Source organism: Salvelinus fontinalis, chromosome 37 (assembly GCF_029448725.1).
Source record: "Salvelinus fontinalis isolate EN_2023a chromosome 37, ASM2944872v1, whole genome shotgun sequence".
Classification (NCBI taxonomy): Eukaryota; Metazoa; Chordata; class Actinopteri; order Salmoniformes; family Salmonidae; genus Salvelinus; species Salvelinus fontinalis.
The window spans coordinates 28067884-28085693 of record NC_074701.1 but is presented as its reverse complement, the minus strand read 5'-3'; the positions used below and the strand labels follow the sequence as shown (position 1 = coordinate 28085693).

General features: G+C 42.3%; 1 protein-coding gene across 2 annotated transcripts in view; it reads left to right on the top strand.

Annotated features, from left to right (window-relative positions):
• Positions 1-17810, top strand: part of LOC129836461 (spectrin beta chain, non-erythrocytic 1-like) — a 138736-nt gene that overhangs the window by 65734 nt on the left and 55192 nt on the right. For both annotated transcript variants that reach the window (XM_055902666.1, XM_055902665.1), the window contains 4 exons: positions 3114-3265; positions 8547-8720; positions 15631-15722; positions 17487-17683. In XM_055902666.1, coding sequence (XP_055758641.1) covers positions 3114-3265; positions 8547-8720; positions 15631-15722; positions 17487-17683 — 615 coding nt within the window. The remainder of the gene's footprint in view (positions 1-3113; positions 3266-8546; positions 8721-15630; positions 15723-17486; positions 17684-17810) is intronic.

Genomic DNA, 17810 nt, shown 5'->3' with positions numbered 1-17810 from the left:
ATGCGGAGATCATCCGTTCACCTACTCTGCGTCTCACAAAGACACAGTGGTTGGAACCAAAAATCTCACATTTTGACTCGTCAGACCAAAGGACAGATTTCCACCGATCTAATGTCCATTGCTCGTGTTTCTTGGCCCAAGCAAGCCTCTTATTACTGGTGTCCTTTAGTAGTGGTTTCTTTGCAGCAATTCGATCATGAAGGCCTGATTCACGCAGTCTTCTCTGAACTGTTGATGTGTCGGTTACTTGAACTCTGAAGCATTTATTTGGGGTGCAATTTCTGAGGCTGGTAGCTCTAATGAACTTATGCTCTGCAGCAGAGGTAACTTTGGGTCTTCCTTTCCTGTGGCGGTCCTCATGAGAGCTAGTTTCATCGTAGCACTTGATGGTTTTTGCGACAGCATTTGAAGAGTTCTTGAAATTTTCCACATTGACTGACCTTCATGATTGATTGTTGATTCTCTTTGCTTACTTGAGCTGTTCTTGCCATAATATGGACTTGGTATTTTACCAAATAGGGCTATCTTCTGTATACCACCCTTACCTTGTCACAACACAACTGATTGGCTCAAATGCATTAAGAAGGAAAGAAATTCCACAAATTCACTTTTAACAATGCACACCTGTTAATTTAAATGCATTTCAGGTGACTACCTCATGAAGCTGGTTGAGAGAATGCCAAGAGTGTGCAAAGCTGTGAAGGCAAAGGGTGGCTACTTTGAAGAACCTCAAATATAATAGATTTAGATTTGTTTAACTTCTCTGGGATATGTGGGACTGTAGCGTCCCACTTGGCCAAAAGCCAGATTTTTTTTTTTGCTTTTCTGGGAGCAAGACGTCGGTATCCGAATACCTATGTAAAAAAAAAAAAACGATAGCAGCATTCTATCTATCCACGGTTTCTTATATACACCGTGTCAGTGTATACATTGATGTTATTCTTAGAGGCTACCCGGAATATATCCCAGTCCGCATGATCAAAACAATCTTGAAGCATGGATTTCGATTGGTCAGACCAGCGTTGAATAGACCTTAGCATGGGTACTTCCTGTTTGAGTTTCTGCCTAATAGGAAGAGATGAGCAAAATGGAGTCATGATCTGATTTGCCGAAGGGAGGGCAGGGGAGGGCCTTGTAGGCATCCCAGAAGTTGGAGTAGAACTGGTCGAGTGTTTTAGCAGCGAGAATACTTTAGTCAATGTGTTGGTAGAACTTTGGTAGCGTTTTCCCCAAATTTGCTTTGTTAAAATCCCCAGCTACAATAAATGCCGCATCAGGGTATGTGGTTTCCAGTTTGCACGAAGTCCAGTGTAGTTCCTTTAGGGCCGTTGTGGTATCAGTTTAACGGGGAATATACACAGCTGTGACTATAACCAAAGAGAATTATCTTAGGAGGTAATACTGTCTGTCGGCATTTGATAGTGAGGTATTCTACGTTGGGTGAACAAAAGGACTTGCGTTTCTGTACGTTATCTCAATCACACCATGAGTAGTTAATCATGAAATGATAATCATGAAATGATCCCGCCTTTCTTCTTCCCGGAGAGTTCTTTATTCATGGAACACACAGCGTGTTCCAGTTCCCACCAATATCCAGCAACTTCGCACAGCCATTGAAGAGGAGTTGGACAACATTCCACAGGCGACAGTTAACAGCCTGATCACCTCAATGCGAAGGATGAGGCAAATGGTGGTCACACCAGATACTGACTGGTTTCCTGATCCCTACCTTTTTATTAGGTGTCTGTGACCAGCAGATGCATATCTTTATTCCCAATCATGTAAAATCCATAGATTAGGACCTAATGAATTTATTTCAATTGACTGATTACCTTATGTAAAATCATTGAAATTGTTGCATGTTGTTTTTAGATTTTTGTTCAGTATATGTTAGGAGAATGGCACCTGCTATGCTAACAAGATTTAGCTTGCACAAACAAGACTGGCTATTTAATGATGGCCTAAACGAAGAAGTATTGAAGTATGTTAGGAAAATTGCAATTGGCTCAGAACAGGGCATCACGGCTGGCCCTTGGATGTACACAAAGAGCTAATATTAATAATATACATGTCAATCTCTCCTTGCTCAAAGTGGAGGAGAGATTGACTTCATCACTGCTTGTATTTATGAGAGGTATTGACATGTTGAATGCAAGGAGCTGTCTGTTTGAACTACTGGCGCACAGCTAGGACACCCATGCATACCCCACAAGACATGCAACAAGAGGTCTCTTCACAGTCCCCAAGTCCAGAACAGACTATGGGAGGCACACGGTACTACATAGAGCCATGACTACATGGAACTCTATTCCACATCAAGTAACTGATGCAAGCAGTATAATTAGATTTAAAAAAACAAAAATACACCTCATGGAACAATGGGGACTGTGAAGGAACACAAACATGGGCACAGACACATGCATGCACACACAAGATAACATACGCACTATACACACGTACACATGGATTTTGTTCTGTAGATATGTGGTAGTGGTAGAGTAGGGGCCTGGGGGCACACCGTGTGTTGTGAATGTATTGGAATGTTTTTAAAACGGTCTAAACTGCCTTCATTTTGCTGGACCCCAAGGAAGAGTAGCTGGTGCGTTAGCAGCAGCTAATGGGGATCGATGATAAATGCAAATACAAATGTTTACTTAACACTTACCTAGCCTGTGAAATGTTGATATTTACAGTACTTGTCTGTCTGTGAAAGCTAGCTACTTTGTACCTCTTAGACACAGGAAGATACACCCTACACAGTTATTCCAAGAACAGTGACGACCTTGGTGTAGGTTTTCATCAAAAGACGAACAGTAGCAAAGGCCCACAGCCAGTCAAACAACCGGGGACACCTGGCATAAACAGGAAGAATGAGAGGAACATGCTGTTTCTGTCGAGAGGCCTGCAAACCCTCACGTTCCACTTTGTTAGCCGCACACCTGGAGTGTTCAGCTTTATAATCTACAGTGTGTGTGTGTGACAGAGAGACTAAAGAAGAGCACACGTCAGTTGAACTGTAAAATACCCCCAGGTGATAACCTGGTTGATATGATCCAATGATTTAACGCAGAAGTGAAACTAAACCCCTGATCACAATCTGCTCTTTCTTGTAGATGAGCGCGAGGCGGTGCAGAAGAAGACCTTCACCAAGTGGGTCAACTCCCACCTAGCCAGAGTGTCCTGCAGGATCACTGACCTCTATATGGACCTGAGGGATGGACGCATGCTCATCAAACTACTGGAGGTCCTCTCTGGGGAGAGACTGGTACGTTGGACAGTCAGACTGATTTCCCAGTCACACACAGAGTAATAATTCACCTTTTTAAAAAACGAATTTCTTATTGTCAAAATGATTTCACTTTGGGATTGCTGTTCCAAACGATTCCTCCGTGATTTTACCCTATATGCATACATTCGGCCCATGCATAGCTAATATGCTTCACAGATTTGTTTTTCTCCAGAGCACACGTACAGTGCATTTGGAAAGTATTCAGACCGCTTTTTCTACATTTTGCTACGTTACAGCCTTATTCTAAAATGGATTAAATATTTTTTCCCCACCTCATCAATCTACACACAGTACCCAATAATGCTAAAGCTGTTTGCAAATGTATTAACAATGAAACACTGGTATCACTTTTACATAAGTATTCAGACCCTTTTACTCAGTACTTTGTTGAAGCAGCAATTAGAGCCTCTAGTTTTCATTGTCTTGGCTGTGTGTTTAGGGTCGTTGTTGTATTGGCAGGTGAACCTTCACCCCAGTCTGAGGTCCTGAGCACTCTGGAGCAGGTTTTCATCAAGGATCCCTCTGTACTTTGCTCCTTTCATCATTTAGTCGATCCTGACCAGTCTCACAGTCCCTGCTGCTGAAAAACATCCCCACAGCATGATGCTGCCACCACCATGCTTCACCGTAGGGATGGTGTTAGGTTTCCTCCAGACGTGACGCTTGGCATTCAGGCCAAAGAGTTCATTCTTGGATTCATCAGACCAGAGAATCTTGTTTCTCATGGTCTGCGAGTCCTTTAGGTGGCTTTTGGCAAACTCCAAGCGGGCTGTTGTGTGCCTTTTACTGAAGAGTGGCTTCTGTCTGGCCACTCTATCATAAAGGCCTGATTGGTGGAGTGCTGCAGAGATGAAGAACCTTCCAGAAGAACAACCATCTCCACAGAGAAACTCTGGAGCTCTGTCAGAGTGACCATCGGGTGCTTGGTCACCTCCCTGACCAAGGCCCTTCTCCCCCAATTGCTTAGTTTGGCCGAGCAACCAGATCTATGAAGAGTCTTGGTGGTTACAAACTTCTTCCATTTAAGAATGATGGAGGCCACTATGTTCTTGGGAATCTCCAATGCTGCAGAAAATGTTTTGGTACCCTTCCCCAGATCGATGCCTCAACACAATTCTGTCTCAGAGCTCTACGGACAATTCCTTCCACCTCATGGCTTGGTTTTTGCTCTGACATGCACTGCCAACTGTGGACCTTATAGACAGGTGTGTACCTTTCCAAATCATGTCCAATCAATTGAATTTATCACAGGGGGATACCAATCAAGTTGTAGAAACATCTCAAGGATGATAAATGGAATCCAGATGCACCTGAGGTCAATTTTGAGCCTCATAGCAAAGGGTCAGAATATTTAGGTAAATAAGGTATTTCTGTTTTTAATTCATTTGCAAACATTTCTAAAAACCTGTTTTCACTTTGTCATTGTGGGGTATTGATAAGGATATTTATTTATTTTATATATTTTATAATCAGGTTGTAACGTCTCAAAATGTGGGGGAAAAAATTCTGAATACTTTCCGAATGCAGTGTATATTTTTCTACTTGAAAGAGTATTTGTGGTCATAATTGTTCCTCATATTGCTCTTATCTGGTTTCTATTAACGGTGCAGCAGTATCTCTCATAACATAGTATGTAGCTATGTTACACATTGTATACATATAACTCCCTCGTCATAACTCCTATCGTCATATCTCAGATTCAACATTATAAAAACCAGGCACACATTCACTGCTCTCTCCACCTCTGGTAAAGAATATATTTAAAGCAGCCCCGGTAAAGGCAAGGTCATGGTATATATGTGGATACTATGGAGAGGTTATCAGTAATGTTGCAAACCTACCAGTAATTTTCCAAAGTTACCAGAATCTTCAGTAATTTTTGTAATTAACTGAATCTATGGCAGTCTCGTGACTTGGGTCATTTATACTTGAATAACTTTTAAAACCTTCCAAAATATTTAGTTGTATCCCTTTTGACCTCAGATCAGGTTCAATTCGTCAGGGCATGGACTCTACAAGGTGTCGAAAGCGTTCCACAGGGATGCTGGCCAATGTTGACTCCAATGCTGCCGACAGTTGTGTCAAGTTGGCTGGATGTCCTTTGGGTGGTGAACCATACTTGATACATACGGGAAACTGTTGATCTTGAAAAAACCCGGTTCAAGAGAAAATAGCCTAATTATTGAAAAAAGTATCTAATCAACAATGGCATTATTTTGCAACTCTTCCAACTGTTGACTTGTTTAACTGCCACCCGTTTGAGCCAAGTCATTGACAATAAATACATATTCAAATAGTAAAATAAATGTGAAAAAAAAACAATATTTCATGCTGAAATCCTCATTAAAAAATAACGGTATTCACTTAGTTTATATTTAGGATCAGCTTTGTCATTGTTTATTTTAATTAATTATTTCAGATATTTTAGACGTGATCAGTCGTCCACACAGAGGGCCTGAGATAATTACAGACGCCTATAATAATCTGAAGTACCCGAAAGGGTATTGTGATAAATTACATAAAATCCTTGAAAGATACCAAAGATCTAGTAGTTTACTGGTAAACTTTGAGTAACATATCCTCCCTTTGCAACCCTAGTTGTGAGCAGTTCAGTTCAGTTGAGAACAGAGCAGAGAATTAGAGAGTTTACACTCTGCTAGAGTTTCAGACTGGGTCACAGATTGGGTTACAGGGATCATGTGGTCTCTCATGGAAACCTCTTGGAGGCTTACACTGAACGATCCATCCAGGCATCTGTTGCTTGAGCAACAACATTTGAAAATGTGATAAATTCATCTTGCCTAGTACAATAGAAATGCTCAAGCAACAGCTGCCTGGGTGGATCGTTCAGTTAACATCTGTGTCTGGTATTTATTTAATGAGGACAATTTTGTACAGATTTTTGGTATTGGTAATTGTCCATAATAAAGCACTGCTCCGCTTTTTTGACATTATCAACAAAACAAGTCCTACAGGCCCTAGTATTGTTGCACCTGGACTGCTGCTCAGTCATCTGGTCAAGTGCCACAGAGGGACATAAACACATTACAGTTGGCTCAAAACATAGAAGCACGGCTGGCCCTTAAATGTACACAGAGAGCTAACATCAATGACATGCATGTCATTCTCTCCTGGCTCAAAGTAGATGAGAGATTGACTGCATCACTACTTGTCTTTGAGAGAGGTATTGACATGTTGAAAGCACAAAGCTGTCTGTTCAAACTACTAACACACAGCTCGGACAACCATGCATACCCCGCACGACATGCCACCAGAGGTCGCTTCCATAGTCTGTGTGCTAGACTATGGAAGGCACAGTACTACATTGAGCCATTTATCTGATTTGAAAAAACAGATAAAACGACACCTTATGGAACATCGTGGTTTGTATGTTTTGTATTGTACAAAAAATAAATAAATATGTAACCGGAACAACGCAGACTGTGAAGAGACGCGCGCACACACGCACTCTACACACACACGCACTCTACACACACACGCACTCTACACACACGCACTCTACACACACACGCACTCTACACACACGCACTCCACGCACTCTACACACATGTATATTTTAATATTGTTATATGGTGGTATTATAAACGTTGTGTTGTAGATATGTAGTGCTGTAATGATGTCATGATGTACTATCTTATTGTATTTTTGTTTTGTTTTTGTGATGTGCCTTAATGTGTTTAACCCAGGAAGAGTAGCTACTGCCTTGGCAGGAACTAATGGGGGTCCATAATAAATACAAAATGTGACACAGACATACCCATGTATAACCTACATGAACCACAAACACACTGATGCAGACCTAATTATATACATCCAATGCACCAAGCATGTGCGCTAGCATGCAGTTACACATACACACACAGACTGCTTACAATTGAATACTAGATGCCAAGCTAGGTTAGGAGACCTTATGCACGTCTGGAGTTAGATTAAGGCAAAACCAAAACATCAGCACTGTGGTGGCAGCAGCAGCACATGACGTCAGAGGGCAAACTTCACTCTGAGCCAATGAAATATTCCAGCTTAGCAGCTGTGCTGAAGGAGGGGAGAGAAGCAATTATCACTGCAGATTTGCCACTAAAAAAAGAGGTTTAGCAAAGTTGGCACTGATGGGTTTTATTAACTATGTCCCATTTCAGCTCACTCTCCCCTCACCCCTCCCTTCACCACCAGTGGCTTTTGAAAGGCAGCTCTCTGATAGACTCGTCTAGACAGCTCTGGAATCAAAATGCGATTAAGCCTGACTACTGCCCCTACCACATTCAGTAGATCGTGCCAAGATCATGCCCTCCATTGAGGGCATTCACGGGTCTTTGCTGTGAGAAAGATCTGACCACAGTTTCAACTCACTCACAGTGAATGCAGTCTACTGTGGTCCCTTCAAAATATGAGCACTTCGCTCTGAGATTTAAGCTTCTTTTGACCGCTACGAGGAAATGAGGCAAAAATACTACAATACTAGAATTTCAAAAGCCGGCTTGCTATGATGGAGTGAAAGGGAAGGCAGAGGGAGATTTTATCAATAAGATCTTTGATATAGAAAGACTGGCGGAGGGGCCTACATGCTGTACAATGGAGTCCAGCAAAATGATCCCAACTCATGCCAGCCTCCATTTCTCAACTGTTTCAGGAAGCATATGAATGCTGTGTTAGAGTTCACTCCACAGAACACTACATTAAAATGCCAGATGGGTATCTCTCATCTCTCTGATCTGGTGTTATTTGTGTTAGACAGAGGAGATACCCACTGGTGTTCTCCAGCTGTCTCAACAAGGCCAGGCCCTGAGTACTTCCTGGGTCATGACCTCTGGAAAATGGGTTCTAACCCTGGGGAAGCTCTAGATGACCTGTCTCTCTACATATGGCATCACAGGTCTGTCCCTCCAGACGTATCAGAGATCTCATTTCCTCTTGGTCATTTTAGGCTTACTTAGTGTAACACACAAAAATACATGATATATATATATATACACTGAAGTCCCATAGATATGTCCTCATATAATGCACATCACTTTGTTCTTGTATAGACATTCTTAAATCTGCCTACCTCAAGGATTAAAGAAGTCTGCTAAGTAGGTCATCAGCCCAGGGAGTCCTGCCTCAAGTCAAAATACACAAAACCAAACCATTTAGATTGTTGGCAGTAGAACGTCAGAGATATGAAGAGTATGAGTGACACTAATGCAATTAGACCTTGCTAGTACAACCTCTGTCCCTCTTTCTTTTCCCTCTGCAGCCCAAGCCCACTAAGGGGCGCATGCGTATCCACTGCCTGGAGAACGTGGACAAGGCCCTGCAGTTCCTCAAGGAGCAGAGGGTCCATCTGGAGAATATGGGCTCCCACGACATTGTCGACGGCAACCACCGCCTCACCCTCGGCCTAATCTGGACCATCATCCTCCGCTTCCAGGTCAGCTGACGACCCAGTACACACACACACACACACACTCACTCTCTCACTCTCACTCACTCACTCTCTCACACTCACTCACTCACTCACTCACGTAGCGTGCATGTGCTGATTATAAAGTGAGAGAGCACAGTTGGTAAAGGGATTACATTTGTATAATTTGTAATTTAAAAAATCCTACTTAAATCCATAGTATTGGGTCAATGTCACTGAAACTAAGACAGGAAGTGGGTTGTGTTTGTTTGTATATCGAAAAAGTGCTGAGGTGGTGTTTATGTGCCTGTCACTCAATGCAGGTGGGTGCATTCCAGTGTGTGTGCACGTATTTGTTCTATGTGTGTGTGCCAGCCTAAGTGCATATAGATGTTATATCAGTCTCTGTGTATAGTGTCTGTCTCTGTGTATAGTGTCTGTCTGTCTCTGTGTATAGTGTCTGTCTGTCTCTGTGTATAGTGGTTGTCTGTCTCTGTGTATAGTGGTTGTCTGTCTCTGTGTATAGTGGTTGTCTGTCTCTGTGTATAGTGTCTGTCTGTCTCTGTGTATAGTGTCTGTCTCTGTCTCTGTGTATAGGGGTTGTCTCTGTCTCTGTGTATAGGGGTTGTCTCTGTCTCTGTGTATAGGGGTTATATCAGTCTATGTGTATAGTGGTTGTCTCTGTCTCTGTGTATAGGGGTTATATCAGTTTCTGTGTCTAGGGGTTGTCTGTCTCTGTGTATAGTGGTTGTCTCTGTCTGTGTATAGTGTCTGTCTCTGTGTATAGTGTCTGTCTCTGTCTCTGTGTATAGTGGTTATATCAGTCTCTGTGTATAGTGGTTATATCAGTCGCTGTGTATAGTGGTTATATCAGTCTCTGTGTATAGTGGTTATATCAGTCTCTGTGTATAGGGGTTATATCAGTCGCTGTGTATAGTGGTTATATCAGTCGCTGTGTATAGTGGTTGTATCAGTCTCTGTGTATAGTGGTTGTATCAGTCTCTGTGTATAGGGGTTATATCAGTTTCTGTATATAGGGGTTGTCAGTCTCTGTGTATAGTGGTTATATCAGTCTCTGTGTATAGTGGTTATATCAGTCTCTGTGTATAGTGGTTATATCAGTCTCTGTGTATAGTGGTTATATCAGTCTCTGTGTATAGTGGTTATATCAGTCTCTGTGTATTGTGGTTATATCAGTCTCTGTGTATTGTGGTTATATCAGTCTCTGTGTATAGTGGTTGTCTGTCTGTGTATAGTGGTTCACTGTCTCTGTGTATAGTGTCTGTCTGCCTCTGTGTATAGTGTCTGTCTGTCTCTGTGTATAGTGTCTGTCTCTGTCTCTGTGTATAGTGTCTGTCTCTGTCTCTGTGTATAGGGGTTGTCTCTGTCTCTGTGTATAGGGGTTGTCTCTGTCTCTGTGTATAGGGGTTATATCAGTCTCTGTGTATAGTGGTTATATCAGTCTCTGTGTATAGTGGTTATATCAGTCTCTGTGTATAGTGGTTATATCAGTCGCTGTGTATAGTGGTTATATCAGTCTCTGTGTATAGTGGTTGTCTGTCTGTGTATAGTGGTTCACTGTCTCTGTGTATAGTGTCTGTCTGCCTCTGTGTATAGTGTCTGTCTGTCTCTGTGTATAGTGTCTGTCTCTGTCTCTGTGTATAGTGTCTGTCTCTGTCTCTGTGTATAGGGGTTGTCTCTGTCTCTGTGTATAGGGGTTGTCTCTGTCTCTGTGTATAGGGGTTATATCAGTCTCTGTGTATAGTGGTTATATCAGTCTCTGTGTATAGTGGTTATATCAGTCTCTGTGTATAGTGGTTATATCAGTCGCTGTGTATAGTGGTTATATCAGTCTCTGTGTATAGTGGTTATATCAGTCGCTGTGTATAGTGGTTATATCAGTCGCTGTGTATAGTGGTTATATCAGTCTCTGTGTATAGTGGTTATATCAGTCTCTGTGTATAGTGGGTATATCAGTTGCTGTGTATAGTGGTTATATCAGTCGCTGTGTATAGGGGTTATATCAGTCGCTGTGTATAGTGGTTATATCAGTCTCTGTGTATAGTGGTTGTATCAGTCTCTGTGTATAGTGGTTATATCAGTCTCTGTGTATAGGGGTTGTCGGTCTCTGTGTATAGTGGTTATATCAGTCTCTGTGTATAGTGGTTATATCAGTCTCTGTGTATAGTGGTTATATCAGTCTCTGTGTATAGTGGTTATATCAGTCTCTGTGTATAGTTGTTGTCTGTCTCTGTGTATAGTGGTTGTCTGTCTCTGTGTATAGTGTTTGTCTGTCTGTGTATAGTGGTTCACTGTCTCTGTATATAGTGGTTCACTGTCTCTGTGTATAGTGTCTGTCTGTCTCTGTGTATAGTGTCTGTCTGTCTCTGTGTATAGTGTCTGTCTGCCTCTGTGTATAGTGTCTGTCTGCCTCTGTGTATAGTGTCTGTCTGCCTCTGTGTATAGTGTCTGTCTGCCTCTGTGTATAGTGTCTGTCTCTGTCTCTGTGTATAGTGTCTGTCTCTGTCTCTGTGTATAGTGTCTGTCTCTGTCTCTGTGTATAGGGGTTGTCTCTGTCTCTGTGTATAGGGGTTGTCTCTGTCTCTGTGTATAGGGGTTGTCTCTGTCTCTGTGTATAGTGTTTGTCTCTGTCTCTGTGTATAGTGTTTGTCTCTGTCTCTGTGTATAGTGTTTGTCTCTGTCTCTGTGTATAGTGGTTATATCAGTCTCTGTGTATAGTGGTTATATCAGTCTCTGTGTATAGTGGTTATATCAGTCTCTGTGTATAGTGGTTATATCAGTCTCTGTGTATAGTGGTTATATCAGTCTCTGTGTATAGTGGTTATATCAGTCGCTGTGTATAGTGGTTATATCAGTCTCTGTGTATAGTGGTTATATCAGTCGCTGTGTATAGTGGTTATATCAGTCGCTGTGTATAGTGGTTATATCAGTCGCTGTGTATAGTGGTTATATCAGTCTCTGTGTATAGTGGTTATATCAGTCGCTGTGTATAGTGGTTATATCAGTCGCTGTGTATAGGGGTTATATCAGTCGCTGTGTATAGTGGTTATATCAGTCTCTGTGTATAGGGGTTGTATCAGTCTCTGTGTATAGTGGTTATATCAGTCTCTGTGTATAGGGGTTGTCGGTCTCTGTGTATAGTGGTTATATCAGTCTCTGTGTATAGTGGTTATATCAGTCTCTGTGTATAGTGGTTATATCAGTCTCTGTGTATAGTGGTTATATCAGTCTCTGTGTATAGTGGTTGTCTGTCTCTGTGTATAGTGGTTGTCTGTCTCTGTGTATAGTGGTTGTCTGTCTCTGTGTATAGTGGTTGTCTGTCTCTGTGTATAGTGGTTGTCTGTCTCTGTGTATAGTGGTTGTCTGTCTCTGTGTATAGTGTCTGTCTGTCTCTGTGTATAGTGTCTGTCTGTCTCTGTGTATAGTGTCTGTCTGTCTCTGTGTATAGTGTCTGTCTGCCTCTGTGTATAGTGTCTGTCTGCCTCTGTGTATAGTGTCTGTCTGCCTCTGTGTATAGTGTCTGTCTGTCTCTGTGTATAGTGTCTGTCTGTCTCTGTGTATAGTGTCTGTCTGTCTCTGTGTATAGGGGTTGTCTCTGTCTCTGTGTATAGGGGTTGTCTCTGTCTCTGTGTATAGGGGTTGTCTCTGTCTCTGTGTATAGGGGTTGTCTCTGCCTCTGTGTATAGTGGTTGTCTCTGCCTCTGTGTATAGTGGTTGTCTCTGCCTCTGTGTATAGTGGTTGTCTCTGCCTCTGTGTATAGTGGTTGTCTCTGTCTCTGTGTATAGTGGTTATATCAGTCTCTGTGTATAGTGGTTATATCAGTCTCTGTGTATAGTGGTTATATCAGTCTCTGTGTATAGTGGTTATATCAGTCTCTGTGTATAGTGGTTATATCAGTCTCTGTGTATAGGGGTTATATCAGTCTCTGTGTATAGGGGTTATATCAGTCTCTGTGTATAGGGGTTATATCAGTCTCTGTGTATAGGGGTTATATCAGTCTCTGTGTATAGGGGTTATATCAGTCTCTGTGTATAGGGGTTATATCAGTCTCTGTGTATAGGGGTTATATCAGTCTCTGTGTATAGGGGTTATATCAGTCTCTGTGTATAGGGGTTATATCAGTCTCTGTGTATGGGGGTTATATCAGTCTCTGTGTATGGGGGTTATATCAGTCTCTGTGTATAGGGGTTGTATCAGTCTCTGTGTATAGGGGTTATATCAGTCTCTGTGTATAGTGGTTGTATCAGTCTCTGTGTGTAGTGGTTGTATCAGTCTCTGTGTATAGTGGTTATATCAGTCTCTGTGTATAGTGGTTGTCTGTCTCTGTGTTTAGGGTTGATATCAGTCTCTGTGTTTAGGGGTGATATCAGTCTCTGTGTATAGGGGTTATATCAGTCTCTGTGTATAGGGGTTATATCAGTCTCTGTGTTTAGGGGTTATATCAGTCTCTGTGTTTAGGGGTTATATCAGTCTCTGTGTTTAGGGGTTATATCAGTCTCTGTGTTTAGGGGTTATATCAGTCTCTGTGTATAGGGGTTATATCAGTCTCTGTGTATAGGGGTTATATCAGTCTCTGTGTATAGGGGTTATATCAGTCTCTGTGTATAGTGGTTATATCAGTCTCTGTGTATAGTGGTTATATCAGTCTCTGTGTATAGTGGTTATATCAGTCTCTGTGTATAGTGGTTATATCAGTCTCTGTGTATAGTGTCTGTCTGTCTCTGTGTATAGTGTCTGTCTGTCTCTGTGTATAGTGTCTGTCTGTCTCTGTGTATAGTGTCTGTCTGTCTCTGTGTATAGTGTCTGTCTGTCTCTGTGTATAGTGTCTGTCTCTGTGTATAGTGTCTGTCTCTGTGTATAGTGTCTGTCTCTGTGTATAGTGTCTGTCTCTGTGTATAGTTTCTGTCTCTGTCTCTGTGTATAGTCTCTGTCTCGGTCTCTGTGTATAGTGGTTATATCAGTCTCTGTGTATAGTGGTTATATCAGTCTCTGTGTATAGTGTCTGTCTGTCTCTGTGTATAGTGTCTGTCTGTCTCTGTGTATAGTGTCTGTCTGTCTCTGTGTATAGTGTCTGTCTGTCTCTGTGTATAGTGTCTGTCTGTCTCTGTGTATAGTGTCTGTCTCTGTGTATAGTGTCTGTCTCTGTGTATAGTGTCTGTCTCTGTGTATAGTGTCTGTCTCTGTGTATAGTTTCTGTCTCTGTCTCTGTGTATAGTCTCTGTCTCGGTCTCTGTGTATAGTCTCTGTCTCGGTCTCTGTGTATAGTCTCTGTCTCGGTCTCTGTGTATAGTGTCTGTCTCGGTCTCTGTGTATAGTGTCTGTCTCGGTCTCTGTGTATAGTGTCCGTCTCGGTCTCTGTGTATAGTGTCTGTCTCGGTCTCTGTGTATAGTCTCGGTCTCTGTGTATAGTGTCTGTCTCGGTCTCTGTGTATAGTGTCTGTCTGTCTCTGTGTATAGTGTCTGTGTCTGCCTCTGTGTATAGTGGTTGTCTCTGTCTCTGTGTATAGTGGTTGTCTCTGTCTCTGTGTATGGTGGTTGTCTCTGTCTCTGTGTATAGTGGTTATATCAGTCTCTGTGTATAGTGGTTATATCAGTCTGTGTATACTGGTTGTCTCAGTCTCTGTGTATAGTGGTTGTCTCAGTCTCTGTGTATAGTGGTTATATCAGTCTCTGTGTATAGTGGTTATATCAGTCTCTGTGTATAGTGGTTGTCTCAGTCTCTGTGTATAGTGGTTATATCAGTCTCTGTGTATAGTGGTTATATCAGTCTCTGTGTATAGGGGTTATATCAGTCTCTGTGTATAGGGGTTCTATCAGTCTCTGTGTATAGGGGTTCTATCAGTCTCTGTGTATAGGGGTTATATCAGTCTCTGTGTATGGGGGTTATATCAGTCTCTGTGTATGGGGGTTATATCAGTCTCTGTGTATGGGGGTTATATCAGTCTCTGTGTATAGGGGTTATATCAGTCTCTGTGTATAGGGGTTATATCAGTCTCTGTGTATAGGGGTTGTATCAGTCTCTGTGTATAGTGGTTGTATCAGTCTCTGTGTATAGTGGTTGTATCAGTCTCTGTGTATAGTGGTTGTCTGTCTCTGTGTTTAGGGGTGATATCAGTCTCTGTGTATAGTGGTTGTCTGTCTCTGTGTATAGTGGTTGTCTGTCTCTGTGTATAGTGGTTGTCTGTCTCTGTGTATAGTGTCTGTCTGTCTCTGTGTATAGTGTCTGTCTCTGTCTCTGTGTATAGTGTCTGTCTCTGTCTCTGTGTATAGTGTCTGTCTCTGTCTCTGTGTATAGTGTCTGTCTCTGTCTCTGTGTATAGTGTCTGTCTCTGTCTCTGTGTATAGTGTCTGTCTCTGTCTCTGTGTATAGTGTCTGTCTCTGTCTCTGTGTATAGTGTCTGTCTCTGTCTCTGTGTATAGTGTCTGTCTCTGTCTCTGTGTATAGTCTCTGTCTCTGTCTCTGTGTATAGTCTCTGTCTCTGTGTATAGTCTCTGTCTCTGTGTATAGTCTCTGTCTCTGTGTATAGCCTCTGTCTCTGTGTATAGTCTCTGTCTCTGTGTATAGTCTCTGTCTCTGTGTATAGTCTCTGTCTCTGTGTATAGTCTCTGTCTCTGTGTATAGTCTCTGTCTCTGTGTATAGTCTCTGTCTCTGTGTATAGTCTCTGTCTCTGTGTATAGTCTCTGTCTCTGTGTATAGTCTCTGTCTCTGTGTATAGTCTCTGTCTCTGTGTATAGTGGTTGTCTCTGTCTCTGTGTATAGTGGTTGTCTCTGTCTCTGTGTATAGTGGTTGTCTCTGTCTCTGTGTAAAGTGGTTGTCTCTGTCTCTGTGTATAGTGTCTGTCTCAGTCTCTGTGTCCTGATGATGGCTGGCTTTGTTTGACCATTTTGTTATGTCGGGGTATGTGCTTCTCAGATCCAGGACATCAGAGTGGAGACGGAGGACAACAAGGAGAAGAAGTCTGCTAAAGATGCCCTGCTACTGTGGTGCCAGATGAAGACTGCAGGGTGAGGGACCACAACACCATCAGCAGCACCACTACAGCATCACCACAGCACCAACAGCTTGAGGCATACTCTACTATAGCACAAAGTCAGCAGAATAATCCAACACATTATGTTCAACAGATTGTGATCTAAAATATCAACAACATCAAGGGTATATGTGACAACATATATATAGGAACATTCTGGCCTAGCCCAGTATACACTGGGTGTACAAAACATTAGGAACACTTTCCTAATATTGAGTTTCACCACCGTTTGCTCTCAGAACAGCCTCAATTCGTCAGGGCATGGACTACAAGGTGTCAAAAGCGTTCCACAGGGATGCTGGCCCATGTTGACTCCAATGCTTCCCACAGTTGTGTCAAGTTGGCTGGCTGTTGTTTGGGTGGTGGACCATTCTTGATACACACAGGAAACTGTTGAGTGTGGAAAACCCAGCAGCGTTGCACTTCTTGGCACAAACCAGTATGCCTGGCACCTACTACCGTACCCCGTTCAAAGGCACTTAAATCTCACCCTTTGAATGGCACTCAGACATTCTATGTCTCAATTGTCTCAAGGCTTAAAAATCCTTATTTCACCTGTCTCCTCTCCTTCATCTACACTGATTGAAGTGGATGTGATCCATTTTCAGGCTGTAACACAACAACATGTAGAATAAGTCGAGGCGTATGAATACTTTCTGAAGGCCCTGTATATGGGTATGTCACAGCAGTCTCAGGAATCACATGGCCTTGAGAGAAACGCCTAGCATCAGAGATATTTCGCAATCAATGCTGTGTTTAACACAAATGATTTGACTGAAGAGGATCTGTAGAGGCACACAGGGTGGACAGCAGAACTGATGAAATCCCAGCGAGGGTGTCACATCAGACATCACAGCCTACATGTCAGACTGTTTAGAACAGCAGCATGAACAGCCCTGGGCTACATGATTTGATAAGTCAATTCACTCATCAACAAAGCCAACACTGCTATAGCCCAGCTTCAAATAGATAAATCACCTTAGTTAAACAAATGTTTAATAAAGAAAGGCATTGTGTTTCGAGTCAGAAGCGGGACATTTCTTTATTAGCCATCTGTTTCACTGAAGAGGGAATCAGAGGCTGGAGATTTGATGTAAATATTACATATTCTTTAAAAGTCGCAACAAATTGCCACCTAAGATTTATCTTGACTGAGAGATTTTCTTTTAGTAAGACATAGGTCTATACACGAATAACTTTCACCTTCCTAATCTTGAGTTGCACCCCTTTTGCCCTCTGAACAGCCTCAATTCATCAGGGCATGGACTCTACTAGGAGTCTAAAGCATTTCATTGGGATTCTGGCCCTTGGTTAACTCCAATGCTTCCCACAGTTGTGTCAAGTTGGCTGGATGTCCTTTGGGTGGTTGACCATTCTTGATACACACGGGAAACTGTTGAGCGTGAAAAACCCAGCAGTGCAGTTCTTGACATAAACTGGTGCGCCTGTCACCTACTGCCATACACCGTTCAAAGGCACTTAAATATTTTGTATTGTCCATTCACCCTCTGAATGGCACACGTACACAATCCATGTCTCAATTATCTAAAGGCTTAAACATCCTTCTTTAACCCGTCTCCTTCCCTTCATCTACACTGATTGAAGTAGATTTAACAAGTGACATCAATAAAGGATCACAGCTTTCACCTGGATTCACCTGGTCAGTCTATGTCATGGAACGAGCAAGTGTTCTTAATGTTCTGTACACTCAGTGTATGTTTTTGTATCTGTTTTCCAGATATCCCAACGTGAACATTCACAACTTCAGCACCAGCTGGAGAGATGGCATGGCCTTCAACGCCATCCTCCACAAACACAGACCTGACCTGATAGACTTTGACAAGCTGAAGAAGTCCAACGCACACCACAACCTGCAGAATGCCTTCAACCTGGCAGAGCAACACCTGGGTATCCACAAGCTACTGGACGTAGAGGGTTAGTACAGAGTACACACATCCAAACACACACACACACACACGCAATACATGCACACACACAGACATAGTTAACTTGCATTACACACTTAGAATATAGTCATCGGTGCATGACTCTGAACTGTTGT